Source organism: Vicugna pacos, chromosome 10, assembly GCF_048564905.1.
Source record: "Vicugna pacos chromosome 10, VicPac4, whole genome shotgun sequence".
In the NCBI taxonomy this organism is placed as follows: Eukaryota; Metazoa; Chordata; class Mammalia; order Artiodactyla; family Camelidae; genus Vicugna; species Vicugna pacos.
The window spans coordinates 72,201,705-72,226,631 of record NC_132996.1 but is presented as its reverse complement, the minus strand read 5'-3'; the positions used below and the strand labels follow the sequence as shown (position 1 = coordinate 72,226,631).

The following is a 24,927-nucleotide window of genomic DNA, read 5'->3' as shown; positions in this document are numbered from 1 at the left end:
ACCTCCTCACAGTGTGTCCAGGAAATAACCTCATCTACAGTCTCAGGGCCACAGATAAACGCAGACAGGGCCCCACAGGAGAGGCTCCAAGACCTGCAGCGCAACCAGCACTAAGAGCCATCCCGGTCTCACCACCTACAACACAGACATGGGGCGCGTGGCCCCGGCTACAAGCAATCTGGCCATGCTGTTAGAGCTGAAAACCGTACGAAGGTCTGGTTTCTTATTTGACAGCTCTGTTTGGGGGTTTGCTGTTTAAAGCCCCATGTTTAACAGAGACTCTCCTCTAAGGGCTGCTGGTTATGGCTGCTTCCCCCTTTCGTCCTGGTGAACAGCCAGCACGTGAACAGCTGCTGGCTGGGGAGCAAGAGAAAGCTGAGACACCTTTCTGGGACTCGTGCTTCTCCGTTTTGCCTTGGTACTCGAAGCCGACAGCGCTTTTATCCACCTTGTCCTTGTCGATACCATACTTGCCCCCGAAACCTTTGGAGTAATCTGAAATGAGAGAAGTACTGGTCGTACGCCAGCAGCAAGACCAGCGAGCAGGCTGCGGATTTCGGCAGTCTTTAAGGAAGCCCTCTTATCACTCAACTTAAAAAAAAAAATGTTTGCAGCTCACTATAAGATCACTAATGTGGAAAACACTTAAAAGTATTATTTATGTATAATAATAGAATCACAAAGAACAGTAAATATAGTGGATTAATAATTGTAGCATCTTTCCTTCATTCCAAATGACAGCATGGAACCATAATTCACATAAAGTTTCTGAGATCAGGATGAGCCCCAGGAGCAAGCTTTTAAAAGGACACTTGTGGTGGGTGGGAGGGTATAGCTCAGGGGTAGAGGGCGTGCTCAGCACGTGGGAGGTCCTTGGTCCAATACCCAGCACCTCCACTAAAAAAGAAAAAAAGAATTTTTTTAATATTAAAAAAAATAGTCACTTCCTTCACAAACTCAAGCAGCAGAGTGCATCAGGGACTGCCCCAAGGAGACAGGACCATCACCAAGCACCTTCCATAAACGTGAGTTCTCCTGAAAACTGAGTCACTGTTACACTGAACAGTCACCTTCTCAGTGGCCTCCAGTTTGGGCAAAGACTGAATCCCGCCCCAGAGGGCCTGGGCTGCCCAGGAACCTGAGGCCACACCAGGAACTTTGGCCTCTTCTCCCAGATTCCCAGAGGCGTCTGAATTCCTCCTCAGGGGCGTCGCAGGGAGAAAAATCTGGCAAAAATGAACAGGATCCAACAGCAGGTCCTGATTAGCAGAAGGCACACTGGGCAAAGGAGCACAGGTTTGCCCCCAGTAGGGAGAGGAGGCGGGGCTTAAAGCAAGCCCAGGCAGCAGGCCCTGCCGGATGTAGGGGAGGGGTGCCCTCAGCACACCGGCGCCCCAGGGCCGGCCGCCGTCTCCCCAGGGAAATGCTGAGCCAGCTGCGATCCCCGTGCTGCCTCTCACTTCTGTCTTTTAAAAAAAACGGTTTTAAAAAATCTGTGAGTTCTCACTTTTTGTATGTTGGCAATTATTATAAATATTTAAATGTGGAGGCCAAATAAAACAGACAATGCAGAAGAACCAGCAATTCATGACCTCTGCAGTGGGGGCTGAGTCTTGGCCGACCGCTGTAAACACACAGCTCCGCGGGCCGAGTGTGGGCACTCGGCCGGGGCGGGTGAGCGGCGGCGCTGCAGGGAAGCCGGGACGGCTCCTGAAGACAACCTGGCAGCGTGGCTCAAAACTTTAAATCCAATGTCCTCCGACCCAGCAACTCCACTTCAAGGCATTGATTCTTTTAAATAATCACTTACGTATATAAGATAATGGGGACAAGAATATTCACCGCCATCTACTCTTAACACCAAAAATCAGAAATAACCTAAATTCCACATTCCAAAGAGGAAGGGTTAAGCAGACTACAGAATCTGCATATAAAGGAGGGCTGAGCAGTCATCAAAATGACCACAAACCACCTACAGTGACTAGAAAGGAATAGAGACGACCAAACATTTTAGGTTAAAAAAATTGTATAAATAAATGGAATACTACTTAGCAATAAAAAAAACTAAATAATGCCATTTGCAGCAATGTGGGTGGACCTAGAGATCATCGTTCTCAGTGAAGTTACCCAGAAAGAGAAAGAAAAATACCGCATGATATCACTTATATGTGGGATCTAAAAAAACGAAACAAAGCAAAACAAGAAAGAAAGGCAAAGAGGACACTATGAGCTCATCCACAAAAGGAACAGACTCACAGACGCAGTAAACAATCTTACAGTTGCTGGAGGGAAAGCGGGTGAGACAGGATAGATCTGGAGTTTGAGATTTGCAAACGTTAACAGCTATATATAAAAATAGATAAAAGCAAATTTCTCCTGTATAGCACACAGAACTATATTCAACATCTTATAATGACCTATAACGAAAAAGAACATGAAAACAAATATATGTGCATATACACACACACACACACACAACAGGGACACTGTGCCGTATACCAGAAATTGACACACTGTAACTGACTACTTCAACAAAAAATAAAAATAAAAAGACTGTACAAATAGAATGTAAACCAATGTGCATCACAGGAGGGATCCCCTGGCGCTGGCCTGCAGACACGGGAACGCCAGGTGGGGGCTCCCGACGCGGCCCACCTTTCTGCGACTCGTGCTTCTCTGTCTTGCCCTGGTAGTCGAAGCCCACCGCGCTCTTGTCCACACGGTCGGACTGGACGCCGTACTTGCCGCCAAAACCGCTGGAGTAGTCTGAGGAGACAGGGCGGCAGAGAGAAAGGTACCTGGTGACAGGCTGCAGCGTCACCTCGGTTCAACTGAGCGAGACAAAGACGTTTTCGGTGACGACTCACCAGGAGGTCAAGCATACGTTTTAAAATGCACAACAGGCCACCCCGTCACACACCAGTGACGCTGGGTACCGTCTGTGTGGCCCTGCAGCCTGGTCCCTTCCGACTGGTGCAGGACAGGAACAAGCCACAGTCCCACTTTGGAAAGTAACCATTCAAAGGCCCGTGTATGGCAGGAAGGGCGCAGCTCAGTGGTAGAGCACATGCTTGGCACGCACGAGGTCCTGGGCTCCAGGAAAATTAATTAATCTAATTACCTCCCTCCTCCATAAGAGAAAAGTTAGCTTAAAAAAAAAACAAAAACAAAAGGCCAGTGTATAAAGAAGGCTCCGCAGCTAAAATGGCTTCAAGAAGAGACCCCGCGGGCCCAGCATCGGGCCAGGCGCACCGGGCAGACGGGCCCTGGGCTGCTCCCGGCCGAGCTCACTCCCTGGTCAGCAGACGACCCGCAAGAGGCAGAAGTAAGCAAACCTGCAAAAAATGCCTCGAGTGCTCTGAGGAAGTGACATTTGCATTTTTTTAAAAAAAGCTTTACGACGCCAGCATGACTTCACAAAGACTAGCCAAGGCCTAAACACACAGGGAAGCAATGAGAACACTGGTCTCTTGGCGGCTCCGGTTCCCGCCGAGGGCAGCTTTGCCCACCCAGGGAGAGAGCTGACATTTCCAGGCAACGAGGCCCAGATGAAGGGAGGCAGCTTCTGCTGCAACATGGGAGGCACCACGGTGACATGAGAGGCCAGGGCCGCAGGGTCACACGACACCCAGGGATCCAGACACACACAGGAGAGCGGGGGGCCTCCTGATGGCAACACTCCTGCCCCAGGAGAGGCCTGGTGTGACCGCGTCCTCCCACCCTTCAGAACCAGGCAGGGCCACCTTCCTGCCGACGTCTGCGCCTTCCACACGTACCTTTCTGGGAGGCGTGTTTCTCAGTTTTCCCCTGGTATTCAAAGCCCACGGCAGACTGCAGGTACAGACAAAAGGGAAATGCATTTCTGCACGCCTCCAAAACAGTTACTCTGGATCCATGATACATAGGACATTAACTTTAAAAACACAGGCACATTATTTTCTGACATTTGATTTCCTAAGTCATGAACGCCCGAAGCTCTGGTGCTCTGAATGTGTCCGGGGGGCCCCCCAGTTCGGGCTGTGAGCATGGCGGCCTGCCCTCCCCAGGGGCCGGCAGCTGCTGGGCACACCCGGCTTGGGGTTCAGGCACGCAACGCCCCGCTGGCCGACTCCCCACTGCTGCACGTCAGCCAGCCCCTCAGACAGACTCCACCAGGGCAGCGCTGACATCGGTGATACGGACCAGCACAGGGGCGGCTCCACACAGCCCAGCGGACCGGCGTTACCGCTGCCCTGCTTCACAGCCAAGCGAGTGCAGAACCACGGCTCATACTCAGCAAAGCCTGACGTGAACTGAGGCCTGACCCCATCCCAGGCTCTCCATGGTCACGATGTAAAACAAAGGGCTAACGGCCCTGGCCAGGGAATCAGAGAGCGGGCTGGGGTCCAAGCTGCGGGAATAGCGTCTGGACGCTAAGCACAGCCTGGAAGTGGTGGGGGCGCACTGTGCCTCGTCTGCTCTGGACACCTTAGGGGGTCCCTGTCACAGTGACACCCAGAATGGTGGAGAGAAACAGAGAAGCCTAAGGCGTCGCAGGGCCATCTGATGAGCGGATCCGACCCGGGTGTTTCAACAGCGATCAGCGAGAAATGCTCTTACACTTCACAGTTCTCGCATCTTAAGGAGCCAGTCCACCAGCTCAGAGCATCAGGGGAGGGGCCCGTGAGCCCTGCGGTGGGGACGCCCCCTGCAGGCCCAGAGTCAGAGGCACTTTTGCGTCACCTCAAGAGGCCCAGAGGACACAGCCAGGGGCACATGATGTTGGCAGTGAGCTCTGATCTACAGGGAGTGGCCCTGGGCCCTCCCCGGCCCTGGCTGCCCACAATGCCTCACTCACCTGATCAACTCTGTCCACCTGGACACCAAACTTGCCTCCAAATCCCCGGACGGAGTCAACCTGCGAGCAGTGCTTGGAGAGCTTTGCCTGATACTCGTGGCCGACCGCTGACTGCACAGGGGCAAAAACCAAGTGTTAGACGCCTGCCAGTATCACCACACTGGACCTCCCCCGACGCGGGCCTCAGTGGGCAGCCCCCATTTCCGGTCAGTGTGGGAGATCAGTGTGGGTGACCAGTGTGGGTGATCACGACGTGCAGGTGGGCCCAGGGGAGCGCCCAGCCCCAGCACAGGTGTTCACTGCACTCCCTGTATCGGGCTCCCCAGAAGCAGCCCAGGAACCCTGGCCACAGGTGGGGGCTTCCGACACAACTGGCCTGAGGTACCAGGGGGCCCGTCCCCATCTAGACACCACAAGCCACAGCCTGCAACACGACTGCCAAGCGCACTGACACAGACAGGTAGGCGACGCTTTGTGTTCAGAGCCAACAGCCCAGCCAGTGTAGAGCAGCCTGTCAGCCCCACCCATGGAGAAGGAAGCAAGTTCGGCGACCTTCTGCTCAAGGTCACACGCCTACCAAGCAGTCAGCCCTGGGCTTTCCACGCCGTCCACTGTGGGGTCTGCAAATCACGGCCCATGGCCCACCCCGGGCACTGCAGTGTGTTGTAAATGAAGCTTCTGGAACACAGCCACATCTGTTCACTTATGTGACATCTGTGGCGCAGCTACATCTGTTCACTTATGTGACATCTACGGCGCAGCCACATCTGTTCACTTACGTGACATCTACGGCCGCCCCTGTGTTTCCACAACACAGCTAGTTCAGTACCTGCCACAGGGACCCCAGAGGCCCGCAAAGCTGGAAGTATCTACCACCAGAGCCCTGAGAGGCCCCCGGTCCTGCTCTAGCCTCACGGGCCCCTCCCCCTCAAGTTCAGAGCCAAGCTCCCTCCTCAGAAAGGACAGCGAGGAAGGACACAGGACACGTGACTGACACATGACACGAGGCAGGGCGGTGACACAACCAAATCTCAACTCTCACTCCAGCAAGACACGGCCCGCCTGGGAAGTGCCCACCAAGGCCACCTCCTCCGGTGCGGGGCCTGCAGCGCACCAGATACCCCTCCTATCCGTGCGTCTACAACTCCACCAAGTGGCTTTGGGACCTGACACCAGGGTCAGCCCGTAACTGACCACCCCGCAGGCAGCTCAGAGCATCCTTCTTTCCACGTCCATGTGTGTGACACAAGTTCACTGAAAACTTCAGAGCTGTTACGTTCTTGCCTCCTGGGTTTGTCCCAAGGCCTGGAGACTACTGCCAATCCACAGAACTGCCACCCCCTATCCCGAACACCTCCAGCAGGGACCACCCAGTTGAGGCTTCCAGGGTCTCACGCAAAACACAGTGGCAAAGTACCATCAGAGAAGCAGCGTGCTGAGAGGACTCCCCAGTGTGGATCTTAACCACAAAGAAGTTATAAGAAAACTGTTCCAAAAACATGGCCAGAGTGACAGTTTGGTAATTTTTCCAACTTTTTGATCAAAACAGATTTATCCCCAAAATTGCCCTTGACCTTATACTGATAGGATCACACTTATTAGACAGTCAGCTCTGGGCGGAGCACTGACCGAAGCCTGAAGGTACCCTGGCTCCCGGCACCGCAGACCAGGCCCCTTGAGCCCCTGCAAGGGGGATGCTAGGAACACGGCGCAGAGAGCAGCCCGACAGCGGCCACATCTTCCCAGGCCACACTCCTCTCACAAATATGTGCTTGCCTGGAATGTGTACTGTTCTGGAAGTCTCCATCACATACTCCTCGACACATACTCTCAACACACAGATCTCAGAGCTTTTTTTTCCCATCAATTTCTGAAGAGGACGTTACAAATAACTCAAGGGTTTTCTGTTTGGGTTTGGAATCTGATATTTCTGACAACAGACGGGTCCAGTCGTGCTCACGTGAGCTAACAGTGACCTCGAAGTGTGCAGTGAGGGACGCAGGGAGGAACGCAACCCCGCAGCAGTTGGCAGGCGACTGCCCTGCCGAAGGTGAGCCCGTGTCCTGACCGTCCTGGTACCATTAAAGTGCCAGCCAGAGAGACTGGCTCTGGGCCCTCACACGATGTCCCCTGAGCGCCTTGTGGGTGCCGAGCCGAACATGAGGTGAGGACGGGGAGTCCGGGCCGCCGAGGGCCTGAGCCGGGGGGCAGGGGCCTGAGACTCGGCCACTCAGTCCCTGCAGCAGCGCAGACCAGATGACAATGGTTTCGCCGGCCTGACCCAGCTCTTCCTTGATTGTCAACATCTCCCCCAGCCAGAGCTGGGGCCCAGATTGATACTCAACTTCCCTTTGCTTCACCTCCTCAGAACCCGTGAGCACGGCCACCGGGGTGGGAACGGCTCCTACCTACTTGGCTATCCCCCTGCCCAAAACACCCAGGGGCTCCGCCCATGAGTGACACTAGAAGCCACCAACCGTTTTTAGAACCACAGACCGTCCGGCTCCCACTTTCCTGTGTGGTGTCCAGACATCTCTGGGAGTGACAGTCACTCCAAGCAATATCCCTGTCTGTTTCCTGCAGCCTTCTCTTGTCCACCTCCACCTCCAGGCTAAGTTCAGACTGGGTTTGGGGTACCCATAGGCCCCACGTGTCTACTCTGCGGCAACAGAGTGCGCGTGGCCCGGCTGAGTCATGCCACGCCCGGCTCAGGAGCCAACTCTGACCTGTGGGAGACAGGTGTGGAGTTACAGAGCGGAACTCGACCCCGCCTGGCACTGCTACATGGAACAGGGCGGACATCTCAGGTTACCCAGGCTGGGAAAGCCACCTCTCCAGGGATGCCTGTAGAACGTGAGACCTGCTTCACTGCAGATGCACGAGTCTGCTGTCTCCTCTCTAGGGTGGAGACCAGCCCCCCAGCTGCTCCACTCCCTGCTCTGTGGGCAGAGCAGACGGGTAGCGCTAGCTAACAACTTCCATCTCTGTCTCCTCAGAACTGGCTTGCCCTCGGCTCTTCAACTGAGTGACCGCTCACCCCTAGCCTGGTGGGCAGTGGCTTGATGCCAGGTGCCAGGCCACCCTCTGAAGGTCACCAAACGCACAAAGGACATCAGCACGCTTGTTGGCTGAATTTCCACCCGTGATGTGAAACGCGGCCCTCGGACTTGGTTCCATTCTGCAGACTGGTACCATCAAGGCCGCAGGCTGAACGCAGTCCAGCTGCTTCTGGGCTCTGTCCTGCTCACGTGCTGGCCCCTGGGAGACCCCGATCTCCTGCTCTGGGCCTCCCTATACATCCCCCACTCCCCGGCCACTCAGAATCCTGAAACAGCTTCTAAAAAGCGGCAGCACTTGACAGGTAAGGTCAATCAAGAGAGGATGAGTTCTGGCAAATCTCTCTCTCAATAAGCTGAATCAAAACTTTTAATCTGAGGAAGAGACCTGAGTGGCCGCTCCGCCGGCGGCAGGAGAGGCCGGGCGCCCCGGGAACTGGGCCTAAGGCGGCCGGACACTTACTTTGTCCATCCGGTCCTGCTCCACGCCGAACCTGCCCCCGTACCCACGCGAAGCCTTCGGTCCTGTTTCAAGCTCCTTCTCCTTGATGCTCTGGTGCTCTTGAAAAACATTCTCCCTCAGCTTGTGTATGCTTAAAGGGAAGAGAGGAAACAGGAACAATCGATAAAACAGAGGCGCGTCCTTGCTTTCCAGGAGGATAACAAGGGCAGGAGACACCATCTTTGCAAACCTGCGAGATTTCGTCACTTGCTGGCTCCCAAGTCCCCCACCTCATGCCTGCTTCCCGACTCCGCCAGCTGGTCCGCACTCCAGTGGCGCTTACAGCCATACACAAATTTAACCTGAATACACACTGTGAGTCATCAAAATCCCCACGGGCACCTGGCCTAAAGTGGGACCTCACCTGCTCCACATGGAGACGGGCTTCTCAGGTCTTATCAGACACCCGAGCTGGGAGAACGAGCTCTGTAAACGCCGCCCGAGGTAGAGGGGAGGACAGTCATCACCCCTGACCCCGGAAGCCCCCAGGACAGCCGACTACTTGAAGCCAGTGATGCAAAAACATTCAGAGGTTTCTCTCTACTTGAAGTACTCCAGGTTTTTATTCGAAGGTGAAGTGAAAGACGTTCAGAAATTTACAATGTAAAAGCCATTTTTACTTTCAACACTGGGAACGGTGGAACAGACCACAAGCTGTGGCGCAAACCTGGCAGCCCAGGAAGCCTCTGCAGCTGTCACCGTCAGGAGGCCCAACGTGGCATGAAGGCCACTTCACACGGCCCCTCTCGGGCCAGGGGACAACCACGTGCACACCTCAACACCTGGACAACAATCCCAGAACTGCTGCTAAGAAACCAACTGGAGAGGGAGGGTACAGCTCAACGGTAGAGCGCATGCTTAGTATACAGGAGGTCCTGGGTTCAACCCCCAGTACCACCATTAGAGATAGATAGCTAGACAGACAGATAGAGAGATAGACAGACTGACCTAACTCCCCCACCCCAAGAAAAAAAAGAAAAATAGAATTAAAAAAAACCAGCTGGGCTCGCCCACCACCGCTGCAACCCCCTGGGGAGCGGCGGAAGGGGGACCAGCAGTCCCAAGAACCCAGAAGGCCCACAGGGCACCAACGACCGCCCGTCCCCCGGGTGTGCTCTCTCAATTCTAGCCAAACGGGAGGCTGCCTGACCAGTTTGTTTCTTCTCCAGTCCACCCACCCCAGCATGTTTTGAAGAGGACCAGCTGACAAGCCAATTCACGGGTCAGCCTAACCCGAGGCAAGTGACCCGAGGCCGCTCCCGGCCTGGCTCCGACCCACCAGTCCCAGGGCCCCTGCCGAGGGGCTTGTGGGGGGCAGGCAGTGAGTCAGGGAGAACACTTGTGTCTAAAATGCCCGCACTGCAGATCTTTTCTGCAGGATTTACGGACTCTTTCTCAGCCAAGAATAGCTTCATTTCACTGCAAAGATCCCAGGGCCAAGCAAGACCTCTGCAAGTGACCAAAGCAGGTCACCGGTGGTGACGACACCTTCACAGTCAGGGGACGAGGGCAAACACTCTGGAGCCAGCATGGCCTGAGAGAACAGCCTGAGCACCTTCTAAACCTCCCTCTTATCTGCACTCCCCGACAAGCAGACAAGCGGCCCTGAGGCGGCAGGTTAAGACAGGGCCCAGTCAGGAACAGCGGCACGCTTCACTCAGCCCTCCTGGGTGGGGCTTTTGTGAGAACACAGTGCTTAGGATTCAGCTCACGGCATCCAACAGACAATGATAAAATAATAAAGTTATAACTAAATAACAAAGACTAAGGATGGGGTGCTGAAGGTCTAAAGCATTCATTCAAGGACAGCTCACGTTTCAGAGCCTCCTGTCAGCAGACAGAGGGCTTAGGGAGCTGTGCTCCTGGATGGAGACAGCGGCGCGGAAAAGGAGACCAGAATCACAAAGGCAAAAATCACCCGCGCTGGGAACGTTTAGGTCACTGAGTACCAACGTGTACACACACGCAGACAAAGGTGTCAGCATGTGCGTCAGGTCTCATGTTCACCTACTGCGTGAACAGCAGGCCACGAGACAGAACAAAAAGGCGCCAGCGCAGGCAGGCACCGCGTCAGTTACTCAGGGAGGCAGGTGCCTGCCGCCTCCCGCCACCTTGCAGAACATCACTTTCACACAGACATGGAGAAAGGCTCTTACTTGATGTGTTCCTGGTGCCCAGAGCCTTGCACGGTTTTGGCCCCCCATCTCTGCTCTTTCTCACTCACATCGTTCTGGAAAGAAAGATAAATGACAAGTACACCCCACACCCTGGATCGCCCGACACACACACACAGGCAAACAGCCCCCAAAGACGCCCGGGAGGGGAGCCGGCTTCAGGCAGAGGCGCGCGGAGGCAGCTGGCGGCTCACCACAAAGTCGGGGTCGGTCTCCCAGTCGTCGGCTCCCTCGTCATCCTGGGTGATGGACACCGTGTGGCCCGCTGAGGCCTTCCACATCTGAAAGAGCAGTGCCAGGGTCACGAGACCTGGCAAGGCCACGCCCGGAGGCCCATGGGTACGCTCTTTTTTTTCAATTAAAAAAAATTTTTTAATTGAAGTACAGTCAGTTTACAGCGCTGTGTCAGTCTCTAGTGGACAGCATAAGGTGTCAGTCATACATACACAGACTTCCTCTCACGTTCTTTCTCATTACAGTTACCACAAGGACTAAGCCTCGCACACCTCAGGCCGCACGGGCAGGGCGGCCGTGTGGTCAGATGGTCATTCAGAACCCCTGCGCCCAAATGACAACGGTAGGAACAAAAGAAACAGATGATTACGGCTCTAGTACTGTTGTCAGGAGGCAGCAGAAACACACAAAAAACAGTCCTGGCTTCAACTCAAGTGAGGAAATTCTCTGGAAAATAAGCTGGTCACATGCGCACTTACTTCATTCAGTGGGAATACCTCCCGGTCCCACTAAGCGGTCTTGTGACAACAGTGCTGTCCAACGCTGCGAATGAACTAACTGTCACTTGCGGTCAATTCTGTTACACGGATTTTATCAGAATTTAAAAAATTAAAAAAGCACCCATTCTGACCTCAAATACTTACTCAAAACCTAATAATGATCTTCTTAACTCAGACTCTGAGATGTCAATGAATATTTCAAGTAATTTACTAGAGAGCAGCTTCTTTGCTATCTATTTGGGGAAACACAGAGAATATAACAAGCCTGCTTCTCTGGTACTGGGCGTCTCTGAGGCAGGGCCCCCAGCCTTCCTCCTCCGCAGAGTCTGCGAATTCCGGGAGTTTGTCTAGTACAGGGAATAGGCTGTGGCTCCACACCTGATCAAGACTGTCTTCTGCGTAACTGCAAAGGCCAGACCCAGCCTTCAAGGCTTTCAGAAGAAAACCATGTATCAGAAGAACCGATTCATTCTCCCCAGAAGTACTGATAAAACCACACACAGGCCAGGAAGCAACAGAAGGCTTATTTTTCAGTCAGTCCACCAGAAGCCCTGCCCCCGAGGACATCCGAGTGTCTGTGTGGGTCCAGACAGGACGGACGCCCTCCCACCCAGGTCCATCCCTCCTGCTCTGCTGGGTCACAAGTCCAAGGTGGTGGTGGAGGCGCGCCAGGGTGCAGAGCTCTTGGATTTCCAGATCTGACTCCTGCCATGTCACCTGGGCAGGGAATTGTGGGCCCCCAGGACCAATAATGTCCTTACAAGGCCACCTCAAACCTTGTTCCCCTCTGACTAAGTATCCCAGAGCACGGCAAGGATTTCCCAGACGTGAACTGCTTTTGACAGGATTTTAGGGCCAAAAGACAACACTCAGCCCCGGCAGGCACCACAGGTCATCCTCGCCCACTGTGCCCTGTCACAGTGAAGGAACAGCTGCCTGAAAGTTACTGATCTGCCCTCAGCCTCTGCCTCCCCCAGATGAGTTTGCCCCATGGCACCACACTGTCCCGGAGAAGGGGTTGCCCATCTGTAGGACTTCGGCTGCCTATGGGTCCAATCACTGAGGAAAGGGTCACCCAAAAGGACACGGGTCTCTGCGGAGGGCCGGGGGCTCTCCTCCCCGCTAAGGCAAAGGTGAAAGCAGATGAGTTGGCCTGTGACTTTGTCGGATGCATCAGGAAAACACTAGCAGAGCCCAACCCTCGCCTGTCTCTCTGGAAGCCAGCTTCCCCAAGGGCAGGTGAGCACGGCCGCGCTCGACAGCATCACGCCCCTGCCCTTCTCACCACAACGGAACGGGAGGAAGGGCCCAGGCGGCTGCTCGGAGAGGACAGGATGCCCCCGAGTCCCCTACTCCAGAGTTCTGGGGAAGCCCCCCCCCGCCACTTTCTAGACCACAGGCCATGCTGGAAACCTAACTTGATTTTTTCGAACAAGGAAACTTCCTCCCAGAAAATGACTGTCCCTATCTCTGCAAACCCAGAAAGAGAACACCCTTCATTTTCCTTATCAAAAGGGTTTGCCTGAGCCCCAGAGGGGAGAACACGAGAATGTCCACAGCTCACAGACCTTACTTTTCCAGGTGGAGACAGAAGGCTGCTCACAGAACTCTGGTTAAAATGCAGTAATCCAGCGAAGAATGTCCAGACATTTGGGAGTGGTTCTGTCTGTAGAAAGATTAAGGGTAAAAAGCTCAGAAGGATGGCTACTGACAGGCACTCTGGGCAAATCTTTCTGTGCAGAGATCTTTCCAGAACACCTCTGAAATCCTCCCAAACTAACAAGGTTTTATAAGGAAAGCTGAAACGAAGGGTGGGAAGATTTGCATTTTACTAACCAAAAAGCCCAACCAATTTTCAGCCATAGTGAGAAACTACAGAAAATAAGGAGCTTCAAGAAATTTTTAACTGTATGAAGTTTCTTCTTAACACAAACAGAAGTCACTGCCTCCACTGCTGGCAGATGTTACCTGTTTGTTATCATCCTGACAGGTTTCCATTTCAGGTTCATTCTAATTTATGATGTTGTTAAAAAGAGTAACACTCTATTACTCTGAGTTTAAGAAATAAAGAAAGAAATAACACAAGAAAAGCTCTCCTGGAGGGACGGCCCACAGTGTGGCCGGGGAAACCCAGCACGGTGACAGCTATCAGAACACGACGTGGGGAGACTGGGGAGACTCCGGGAGCACAGGAGATGGGGCTGCATTTCTACTGAACGGAAGTGGTTACTGCAGGAGGGCCAGGCTCCAGGTCCCCAAACCAGCAACACATCCCCTCTTCCCTGGGGCCACACAACAGCCCTGACTGGACACCCCGCTGTTAGACTAGATCTTACAGAGCAGATAAGTAAAATCCCTGTTCCCTGGGAACAAACCAGTCCCAGGCTCACAGCACTTACACCAGCAGGCGGCGTGTTGTGTGCTAGGAACTGCGGGGAGGGTGCCCTGCTGGCCTTCCTTGTACTCAGCTTCCCTTTGGAGATCCTAACTCCTGTAGGTTGCTGGGTACGTTCCAGGTACGGCAGTTATTACTGTAATCAGCCAGCATCTATAAAAATCTACACGAGGGGGGCTAGTGATAGGCTCAAGTTAACTTATTACCCTCTCAGTATTTTAAAAACTTTTTAAAAAATCATGAAAGCAACTGTTTGCAAATTTAAAACCTTGGGTACTTTTTTTGGCACCAAAGATAACACCTCTGGACCTCTACCTCACACCATACACAAAAATTAGCTAGAAAATGGATCAAAGGCCTAGATGTCTCAACTAAAACCATTAAACTCTTACAAGTGTAGATGTTCATAACCTTGAATTTGGCACTAGTTCTTAGATCTGACACCAAAAGCACAAGAAGAAAAGAGAAAAAAATTAACTGGACAAAATTTAAAACTTTGTGCTTAAAAAGACACCATCAAGAAAGTGAAAACAATTCACAGAATGAGAGAACTATTTTCAGGTCATATATCGGGAATACATAAAGAACTCTTACAACTCAATAATGAAAAGAACAATTAATCACATTTTTAAGAGAAGAAAGGAACTGAACCAACATTTTCCCAAAGATACACAGACAGATAAGCTCATGAAAAGAGAGTAACATTAACTATCAAGGAGATGCAAATCAGCTCCATGGAGACCCCACCCCACGCATTCTAGGATGGCTAAGATAAATTTTAGAAAGACAGTAAGAAGTTTGGTGAGGGTGTGGAGAAATCACAACCCTCTTATATTGCTAGTGGGAAAGTAAAATGAAAAAGCCTGGCGGTTCCTCAGAACATTAAATACCAAGAGATCATACGACCCAGCAAGTCCACTCCTACAGGTATACACCCAAGAGAAAGGAAAACGTCCACACAAAACTTGGATAGGAATGTTCACAGCAGCATTATTCCTAACAGCCAAAAAGTGAAAATAACCCAAACGTCCATGTTACATAACAGATCTGTGGTATGCAGTCTATCGCTACAATGGAATATTATTTGGCAATGAAGAGGAGCGAAGCACTGGCACCTGCTACAACACAGATGACCCTGAAAACATTATGCTTGGTGAAAGAAGCCAGACACAGACGGCCACAGAGTATACAGTCCCATTTATATGAATGGCCAGAACCAGTACGTCTAGAGACAAAAAGTAGATCAGCGGTTGCCCAGTGTCAGAGCAGGATGGACAGGGTCTCTTTTTGAGGTGAGGAAAGCACCCATGCAGAATTAGCTTTCTGTCAACCTCGCCCTCTCTAGGGCAGCACAAAAAGGCATCTGAGCATCAGAAACAGGTATCACAAGGCCCACTTTCACACCACAATCACTCAGAGGAATCCTCTCCCATCCCCGCTCCCACATCTGCACATCTGATGGACACACAGCCTCGGCTCTCTGCGCCCCAGGACATGGGCCTATCACCACACAAGGCAGGACCTGGGGCTCACAATGATTCTACCACTCAACCATGTGCTTTCTAAGCATCACTGGCTGGCACGGACCAAAGATCTGAATCAACAATTATGTTCATCCCATTTTAAAGTGTTTTATGGATAAGTCCTTCAAAATACTTCCACTAAAGTCAGATGTAGTGGGAGGTAAACTTTCAGGTCCTGGGGGGCAGAGCATCAAAAGTAACTCTGCATCCCCCAGCTCTTTATTCTTGCGTGGCAAGTCGCCTTTAGGGCTTTTCCTCGTTCCTTGAGTGTCTGGGAGTACTTTCCATCTAGGAGAGAAGTAGGCCTGCCTCCCATACGGGACGGGTGACTCACCCGGCAGACCTCAGACCTGGACCCCGCGCGGCGGGAGGGGCGCTCTAACTTCGGCTCTGCCCAAACGGGCCTGCGGGCCGCCAGGCTGAATCACGCGGTCAGGAGCTGGTAGGTTACGCCTGACAAAGGCCCGCGGGGCCAAGTAGACACTGAGCCCAAGCGGAGCAGGCCCGGGGAGAGCGCCCGCTCCGGACGCCTCCAGAGCTGCGTCCAGCGTAAAGTGGAATTCCTCCCCCAGAAGCCGGACAGGGCTCGATTCCAAGAGGACGAAGACCTGTCCCCCTCTTCACCTGAGACCCTCCAAAAGCACCTTCCAGGTGACAGGTGATCTCCAACACACCCAGAGAAGAGACTGTTCCAAATTTAGGGCCTCACAACTCTGCAATTGCGCGAGTCGCTGCATTTCCAATGACCTGATTGCAACACCTCCCGGTAGGTGCGGGCCCCGGAGCTGGGCGGGAACATCCCCACCCTGCCGCCAGCAAAACTTAGCCCCTCCCCCGGCCCTGTGCCCCTTCTCCTTGACCCCCTGGGTCCTGGAACCCATCCCCATAGGGCTCCTCTCCCACCCCAGATCCCCTGAGCCCTCCGTCCCCGTCCCCTAAACCCCCGGGTCCCGACCCCTCCCCCTCGGCCCTCCGGCCTCTTCCTCCTAGGAGTCCCGGCACCCACCCCTCAGGCCCCGGACCCTCTGCGTCTGCTCCCTCTCCTCCCCCTTCCTGCCCTCAGCCCCAGGCCCCTCCCGCTCCATCCTCGGACCCCTCAGAATCACGCGCCCTTCCCCCTCAGGCCCCGGCCCCTTCCCCCAGCCTGCCCCCTTCTCTCGGACCTCAGCCCCTCCCTTCAGGCCCAGCCCCCAACCCCAGCCCCCGGCCCGGTCCCTCGGCCCCCGGCGAGCCCACCCTTCTCCGACCTCAGCCTCCCGCCCGGGGAAGCCTCGCCGGCGCTCCCCCCGCGCCCGAAACCGCGAGCGGAAATGCGGCGAGACCGCCGCGGCTGCCGCTTCCTTCCCGTTTCGGGACCTGGAGGCGCCCCGGAACCGCAGCCGAGGAACCTGCCCTCCCCGTCCGGCGGAAGCCGCGCTTGCTCACCGCCGCCTGGGGTCGGTCCGGCCCGCCCCGCTCGGCTCTGGCTCCGCCGTACCAGCCGCTCCCAGGCGCCCCGCTCCACTTCCGGTTCCGCGGGCGGGGGCGGGGCCGCATCCGGGTCCCGAAAGGCCCCGCCCCCGCCGGCACGCCCCGCCCCCGCCCGGTCGGAGGCCTCCGGGCTCAGTGCGAGCTGAGGTCCAGCTGGGACTGCGTGGCCCACGGCTCGCTGCCGCCTGCCTCGTCCACGTGGCTCCCGCAGCGCCCACCGCTGGCGCCGGGGCGAGCTCCGCTCGGGGTGCGAGGCTGCGGAGGATGCCTACAAATGAAATGACTGTACATAGTAAATTTACTTATCTCCCACCGTGTGCGGACCAGACTGTCTCAGATGCAGACAATCCAAAGTGGTAGGAAAATGGGAAAATGTGCCGGCCAAGGGGACAATGCCAAGTGCTCTGAGCCCTGAGGACTCAGGAGGTAACTGTGACTACCAGTCACCTAGGGGGACGAGCGTCCTCATCATCTTCTCTGTACATCCAGCCATCCATCCATCATCCATCCATCATCCATCCTCCCATCCATCCATCCATCATCCGTTCACCATCCATCCACACACCCATCCATCCACTACTGAGACATACATCATCCATCCATCTATCTATTCTTCCATCCATTCATCCATCCTCCATCCATTCATTCACCCACCCATCCATCCATCATCTATCCATCCATCCACCCAGAGAAGGCCAGGTATGTAACAGGAATAGAAGGTCAACAGAAGAAACATGGACCTTGCTCTCAGGGACCTTTCAGCTTAGGGAGTCAGGCATTAATCATATATATTGTTAGGAAATGAGATTAATGCTGTGAAGAAGTCATCAAAGTTCATGATATTGGGTAGAAGGTGGGACCTAAACTCATCCAGGAGATCCAAGGTTTCTTCAAGTAATTAACCTTCGTGCTAAGATCTGAAGGCCAAATAGAAGTAAACAAGGTAGGAAGGGAAAATTTTCCAGGCATGGAGGGAGCCTATGCAAAGGCCCTGAGGCAGGAAATGTCTCATCACAGAGGAAGAGAAGGAAGTTCAGTGTAGCATAGGTGTGGTGATGCAATGGGGCCATGTCATGTGGAGATTGGTAGGGCACAGCAAGGACTTTGGTCTTTACTCTAAAAGAAATCAGAAATCCTTGGAGGAAATTAAGCAGAGGAGAGACATCATACAGTTTGAATTGTGATGAAATCCCTCTGGCTGCTATTTGGAGAATGGATGGGAAGAGGGCCAGGTAGGAGCCTAGTGTGGCCAATTCAGGCAAATGAGCAGTAGCAAGTAAGCTGGAGAGAAGTGAGTTGATACAAGATACATTTAGAAAGTTAAATTGTCAGGTTTGAGGATGGTTTGGGGGTATAGGGTGGAGAAGGAGATGTCGGGGGTCAATGGATAATTTAAGATAAATTCATGATTTTCATACACATATAAAATGAACACATGTCAAAGATTTTATTTAACTTAATAATAAATGAAACGATAAGGTGTTATGACTTATTCAAAGAAGAAGTGAAAGGAATGCTGAAATGAATTAACAAAAACTGGTCTTTCCATAGGGCAATGTCAATTGTATTTCGCTGGACGTGGATAATTTGCCTTTCTATGGACAAGAATTATTTGCATTGCTGTCTGCTTACTGCAGGTTAACTTCTACCTCTACAGAGGTATGAAATAATCTAGGCCAAAAAAAAAAAGGGCACACATTTTAGAATCATAATTACCAGAGGCTCCACCGTTCTGTTGAAAGAATATTTGGGGGAGGGTATAGCTCAGTGGTAGAGCACATGTTTAGCATGCAAGAGGTTCTGGGTTCAATCCCTAGTATCTCCGGTAAAAAGTAAAAACAACTAAACATAATTAACTCCTCCTCCAAAAAAAACTGTAGAAAAAAAATTTAAAAAGAAAGAATATCTAATAATCACTTTTGCCCCTTCCAAAGTCTGAAATTTTTCCCAGCATCTGAGTAGACAGGGAAAATGTGCAGGGGGGTTCAAGGGTGGCGGAGAAGATTGAAATGGGAGAGTGAGAATATTTTGGACTTGGTACATTTTGGACTGGGGACATTTGAGGAGCCAGTGGCATGTCAAGGTGGGGTCCAAGAAGTGATGCTGGAGAGACAGCTTTTGAGCTGGAGCTTTAAGAGTGAGCAGGATAAAGACATAAACAGATAGGAAGGCCTTCCTGGGAAGGGGGTAGTTCAAGCAAAGGCACAGAGGAGGGAAAGAATAGGGTCTGTGTAGGGAACACTGAGGTCAGACAGATAGAACTGAAGTGTTTTCACTTCCATCGTTACTACAGACAGTGCAGCAATGTGTGCAATTAAGCATCAAGCTAAATGCTTGGTGGTGTCCACTGGAAAAATAAAAGCACAACGTGAGAGTTGTGAGTTAAGTTTTATTGGGGGCAAAATGAGGACTACAGCCCGGGAGACAGCCTCCCAGAGAGCTCTGAGGAGCTGCTCTGAAGAGATGGGGGAAGGTCAGTGTCTACGTGACTTCCGTGACGGGTACGTGCAATCACGCATGCATTTTGGCAGACGGTTGCTGCTAGTCTTGAAGAGGAGATATTTCCATTAATGATTTTAGAGCTTTTCTAGACATGAGAAGATGCAAGAATTTGGGCTCCTAAAATCTCCTGACAAATATCTAACTACCTGAAGGCGTGTTCTGCCGGTTTTCAGAGCACAGAGCACCTCACTCCCGATCCCCACCCTGCACTCCTTTCAGAGTGTGTTGAAAGTCAGCGACTGTGACTTCATTCTTAGAGAGGCAGATGGCAAGTGACAGTTTTTAGTTGGCATAGGCTAAATGGGGAAGTCAGACCTGGAAGAAGGGGAACTAACATTTGGAGACAGCCTGGCTTTATCGGGCACCATTGTGAGATTATAGGTGTGACACTGTGATTTGAAATATCTATTTGATCTTCATTCACAGTTCCTGTCTCACAGTTCCCCAAGCCCTTGGGATTTCCTAAGTATTGCAAGCATAAAGTTGTCACTAGTTCTAGGAAGGAGGTGACTTTTGGAGGCACCTAAGGATGGGGGCCAGTTGCCAGGGGAATGAGCCATGGACTAGAGGGCTGGAACTCCCCACCCTTGACCTCTGAGGGAGGGAGAGGAGAAAGACTGCAGGTTGAACCAGTCACCAAAGGCCAGTGATTTAATCAGCCGTGCCTGTGTAATGAATCCTCCATAAAGACCCAAAAGAACAAGGTCTGGAGAGCTTCCTTGGCAAACATGGCAGACTTGGGGGGACTGGCGCTCAGAGGGGACCTGGGAGCACCGCACCCTCCCCCCACACCTCGCCCTGCGCATCTTTTCCATCTGAGTGTTCCTGAGTTACGTCCTTTCATAACAAACCGGTGACCCAGTAAGGACCATGTTTCTCTGAGTTCTGTGAGCCGCTCTAGCAAATTGATCCACCCCGAGGAGGGGCTCAGGGGAACCTCTGATTTACAGCCAATCAGTTAGAAGCACAAGTGACAGCCTGCACTTGGGACTGGCGTCTGATGTCCAAGGAGGAGGCTGTGGGAACCTCCAGTATGTAGCGGGTGGGTCAGAAGTGCAGGTAACAACATAGACTTGCAGCTGGCATCTGAAGGGGGGATTGTCTTGGGGGACTAAATCTGTAACCTGTGGGATCTGATGTCGCCTCAAGTAGAGAGTGTCAGAACTGAGCTGAAGGGGAGGGTGGAGCTCAGTGGTAGAGCACGTGCTTAGCATGCATGGAGTCCTGAGTTCAATCCCCAGGACCTCCATTAAAATAAATAAATAAATAAACCTAATACCCCCCCCACCAACAAACAAACAAAAATAAAGAGATACCATTAAAAAAAAAAAAAGAACTGAGTTGAATTCCCAGACACCCTGGTAGTGTCTGAGAATTGTTTGTTGGTGTGCGGGGAACCACCCCCACTTTAGCAGTTGAATCTCAGGACACCAACTTAAGAGAATATTTCATTTTCCCCTCAAAACAGCTTGATGAGTTGAAATTATTTTTAAAAGCACTTTTATTGAACTATAATTACATAAAACACACCACACCCACTTGAAGCGCACAATTCAGTGGTTTTCAGTATAGTCACAGGATGGTGCAACCATCACCACAACAGAATTGCAGAACATTTTCTTCCCCTGAAAGGACACCCTGCCCGCCCCACCCCAACCCCGCTCTCTCGGGATGAGGCGGAGTTGTTGCTGCCATCGTCCAGACCAACAACCAAAGCTCACTGGAGACTGGTCCTCAGGAGGTGGCGTGGGCACTGTGACTCTCAAAGATCACTCTGGATGCTAGTGGGAAATAGATTGTGTTTCATGGTGACTTCCCGACCTTGCAGCTACAGAGACGCTGTAAACTTGGAAAACCAAAAAGGCACAGCTGTGCCCCAAAACAAGTTGAATGCCTCTGTGGACCCAAAGTGACTGCAGAAATGCAAGGCAGGGCATGGGCTGAAGCTGTGGGGCTGTTTATATGTGGTTTTCTCCAATAGTAAATGCAATAGTCCTACAGGGTCCAAGGTTGGTTGAATCTTTGGATGTGGAGCTGTGGGTACAGAGGGCCTGCTAGAAATTATACTTCAAGTTTCAACTTTGAGGAGGGCTGGTGCCCCTAAGCCCTGAGTTGTTCAAGGGGACCCATACACCAAGAAACAGAGTAAAACTGCAAACTCTCAAAAATACAAAAATGTAAAAAGTCATAAAAGCTACCAGAATGACAAGACACAAGGTTTGCAAAAGAAGGACCATTAGCCTCACTGCAGACTTGCCCTCTGCCCAGGGGATGCTAACGGGCTAGTATCTTTGAAGTGCTGAGAGGAAACAGCTGTCAACCTGGAATGTGACAGTTTTCCCCAGAGTGTGTGGGGGATCATGAGAATAATGACCCTGTTGGTGGACCAAATGTGTTCTTGACCCCCAGCACCTCAGAAGGCGACTGTATTTGGAGCTGCGATAAGGCCCTTAAGGAGGTAACTAAGGTTAAATGAGCACATAAGGGTGAGGCCCCAGGCTAGTATGACTTGGTGTCCTTATAAGAAGAGGAGGTCAGGACACAGACACACACAGAGGGACAATCAGGTGAGGACACGGGGGAAGACGGCCGTCTCCACGCCGAGCAGAGAGGCCTCAGGAGGAACCAGCCCTGCCCACCCCTGCATCTCAGATTCCAGCCTCCAGGACTGGAGACCAGGACTGTGTGTTGTTTATAGTGACCAGTCCATAGTGTTTGTTACAGCAGCCTGAGCTGACTCATACAGCCCTCAACAAACCATGCTCCCCTGTGTCCACGCCTCTTTGCTCTGTGACTGTCCTAGTCAGTTTGTGCTATAATAACAGAATACCATAGGCTGGGTGGCATATAGACAACAGAAATTTATTTCTCACAGTTCTGGAGGCTGGAAGTTCGAGGTCAAGGTGCTGGCAGAATTGGTGTGCGGTGAGAACTGGTTTCCTGATTCACAAATGGCCAACTTCTCCTTGTGTCTTCGCATGGTGAGGGAGCTCTCTGGGTCTCTTTTCTAAGAAAATGAATCCCATTCATGAGGACCTCACACTCAGGACTAAGCACCTCCTGAAGGTCCCACCTCCAGGTACCATCACATGGGGCACTGAGTTTTAACTTACGCATCTGGGCAGAGACACAGACCTTCAGTCCACAGCAGCTACATAGCTGCTCCTCTTATCAGTAACTAGGTGGGGTCTATTTCTCCAGCCTTTTGACTCTGGACTGGCGTTGTGACTGACCTGCTCTGATCAAGAGAATGTGAAGAAATGACACTGAATGAGCTCTACACACAATGGTAAGGGATGTAGACCTTAAGATGCCTTGTTGCTTCTCATCTTGCACCCTTGGAACCTGAGACTACACTGCTGTGAAGAAACCCACTGGAGTGTGAGAGGCCACAGGAAGGAGAACCCAGGCGTCCCAGCTAAAAGCCAGCACCAGCTGCCAGGTACCTGACTGAGGCCATCTGGGACCTTCCAGCCCCAGAGAAGCTGTCAGGTGACTGCCATCACATGAGTGATCCCAGAAAAGACCAGCAGAAGAACCACCCAGGTTGCCAATCCACCAAATCAAGAGAAACAATAAATCATTGTTTTTTCACCACTAAGTTTTGGGGTGGATTTTTACAAAGCAACAAATAAGAAACCATAGCAGATGTTGATCTTTTAAAGGATTACAGAATCAACTTTTCTGGGGGGAGAAACACAGCATAAAAAAATAGATGGCAGAATAGAAAATGTAAGAGTTCATTTCATACATAAAAGTTCCAATTATCTATTGCTGTGAAATGAGCCACTCCAAAAGTTAATGGTAAAAAAAGAAACAAACCCCACCATTTTATGCTGAGACTTCATGGATCAGAAGTTTGGAAAGGGCAGGGGTGGCTCGTCTGTGTTTCCAGCAGAGCGTTAGTTGGGAGGGCTCGAATAATGGGCTGTCTGGGATGAACTGTCTGGGGCCTTGGTTCTGGCTGCTGGTGGAGTTCATTTCTTCTCTTGTCTTCCTTCTTCATGTCTTCAGGATCTGGAATGTCCTACTTGGCTTCCTCCCTCACAAGAGGACAGCAGGAACACCTGCGGATCTCTCTCTCCAGGGTCTCTCCGTGTGGCTACCTTGGGCTTCCTTGCAGCATGCTGGTCTTTGGGTAGCTGGACTTCTTACTGGGTGGTTGGTTTCTGCAAGGCTCCTCGCTTCAGACGCCCCTGAACTTCACATCTGCTACATTCTTTTGGTCAACCATGTAAGTCACCGAGGCCAGCCCGGGTTCAGGGCAGGGGTCAGATCCCACTGCTCCGCGGGCACTGCAGCAGAGAATCTGCAGCCTGCGTGATGTTTTGTCATATACTGTATTTCTGCGTCTAAGATGCCATTGCTTGTAAGACATATCCTGACTTTATGGATTAAAACATGTGAAAAAAATGGTCATAACAGAACTGATGAAAGGGAGTGATGGGAATACATGCCAGGCTGCTGTGTAAAATGTTTTCCACTGTGGGCTGCAGCTGAAGTTCAAAACGGGGTGCAGTTACATTCCAAAGTGAGGGCCAATAAGCAGTTTCCAGACACCTAGTCCAGACTGAGAGTTTATCACACAAGGCGACCCTAAAATAACGATTAAAAGTGGTATTAAAGAAGATTCCACATGAATGCAAAAATAGAATAATGCAATAAACCCTCGTGAATCCATCAGCCATCTCTAAGAACTATCAACCCACATAGTCAGTTTTGATCCATATCCTAACTTATCCCTGCCCCTAAGATTATTTTAAAGCAAATTCAGACACTGTATTATTTCATCTATAAATACTGGGGTATACAGTCTCCGCACGTGCCTTTCTTGTTGTGATCATAGTAATCCACTTGGCTGAGCAATAAATAATATTGACAGCCTTATTAATGGAAACAGTGAACACGGATTTAACCATTAACTTTGATTTAACTCTGTAGAGAGATGGGGGGGAGGCACAGGAATGCTAAAATTCCCATCCACCAGAAAGAGTTGCCAATAGGAACTGAAAAGTCTAAAACTGATGAATCCACAGGCCACATTAAGCTCAAATTATTTAGGAGTAAGGAAGCAAGTAGAGCAAATCGTGAACACAGTTGCACATAGACCAGGGAGGGGGAAGCAGGCGTGAAGACACGGGCCACTGGGACTGCTGGGGTTTTTCTTTGAATGACTCACATGTTAGTACTTCAGTTTAAAATAAAACATTAAAAAGAAAATAAGGTGTTGGAGAATTGATGACTAAAATCACTTAGGCCTTATACGTTGTATAATACTACAATCCCTCAGTTACATTGTTTTAATTTTAAAAAGATGAAATTAATTTACATCGCTTTTTATTTTAATTATGAACTTGTTTTAATTGCTTTTATATAATGCAACAAAAGCATCTTGGTCTACTTGAAGGCCAGAACTGTGGGGCTTAAACGAGGAGGTCATGGTTGTCAGCTGCCCCTCATCGTGAGGAAATGTACGCTCTGCGGCTTCTTCCGAAGACCAGCGAGACCCACTGCAGACGTGCAGAGTGAGCCCAATCCCAGGCGGCGCTGCAAGGAGTGGCCACGTGGAAAAGGGAGGTTGTTCCCTGAAACCCTGTCTGGGGACCACATGCATGTTATCCAGCAAAGATGCTAAATATGTTGAGTGAACATGAACAGAATTCCCAGCATCCAGGGTTGTGTGAGCAGGTCCCCCTCCCTCCAGGGCAGCCTCCACGCCAAGGCTACAGCACAG

The 24,927-nt window shown here is 51.6% G+C and overlaps 1 protein-coding gene and 1 long non-coding RNA gene across 6 annotated transcripts in view; one reads left to right on the top strand and one right to left on the bottom strand.

Annotated features, from left to right (window-relative positions):
• CTTN (cortactin) overlaps nt 1-16,753 on the bottom strand; it is a 32,569-nt gene extending 15,816 nt beyond the window's left edge. For 2 of the 5 annotated variants that reach the window (XM_072970505.1, XM_072970509.1), the window contains exons 1-9: nt 16,647-16,753; nt 12,872-12,969; nt 10,764-10,850; nt 10,552-10,625; nt 8,357-8,486; nt 4,838-4,948; nt 3,777-3,831; nt 2,656-2,766; nt 385-495 (exon numbers count right to left, since the gene is read on the bottom strand). In XM_072970505.1, the coding sequence (XP_072826606.1) occupies nt 385-495; nt 2,656-2,766; nt 3,777-3,831; nt 4,838-4,948; nt 8,357-8,486; nt 10,552-10,625; nt 10,764-10,850 (679 nt within the window). In that variant the 5' untranslated portion in view covers nt 12,872-12,969; nt 16,647-16,753. The other 3 variants (XM_072970507.1, XM_072970506.1, XM_072970508.1) reach the window with 3 other exon arrangements.
• On the top strand, nt 13,539-24,304 carry LOC116285504 (uncharacterized). The gene is made up of 3 exons (XR_012076851.1): nt 13,539-15,987; nt 22,395-22,635; nt 23,208-24,304. It is a non-coding gene; the product is annotated as an uncharacterized lncRNA (long non-coding RNA).
• The last annotated feature ends 623 nt before the right edge of the window (nt 24,305-24,927 follow it).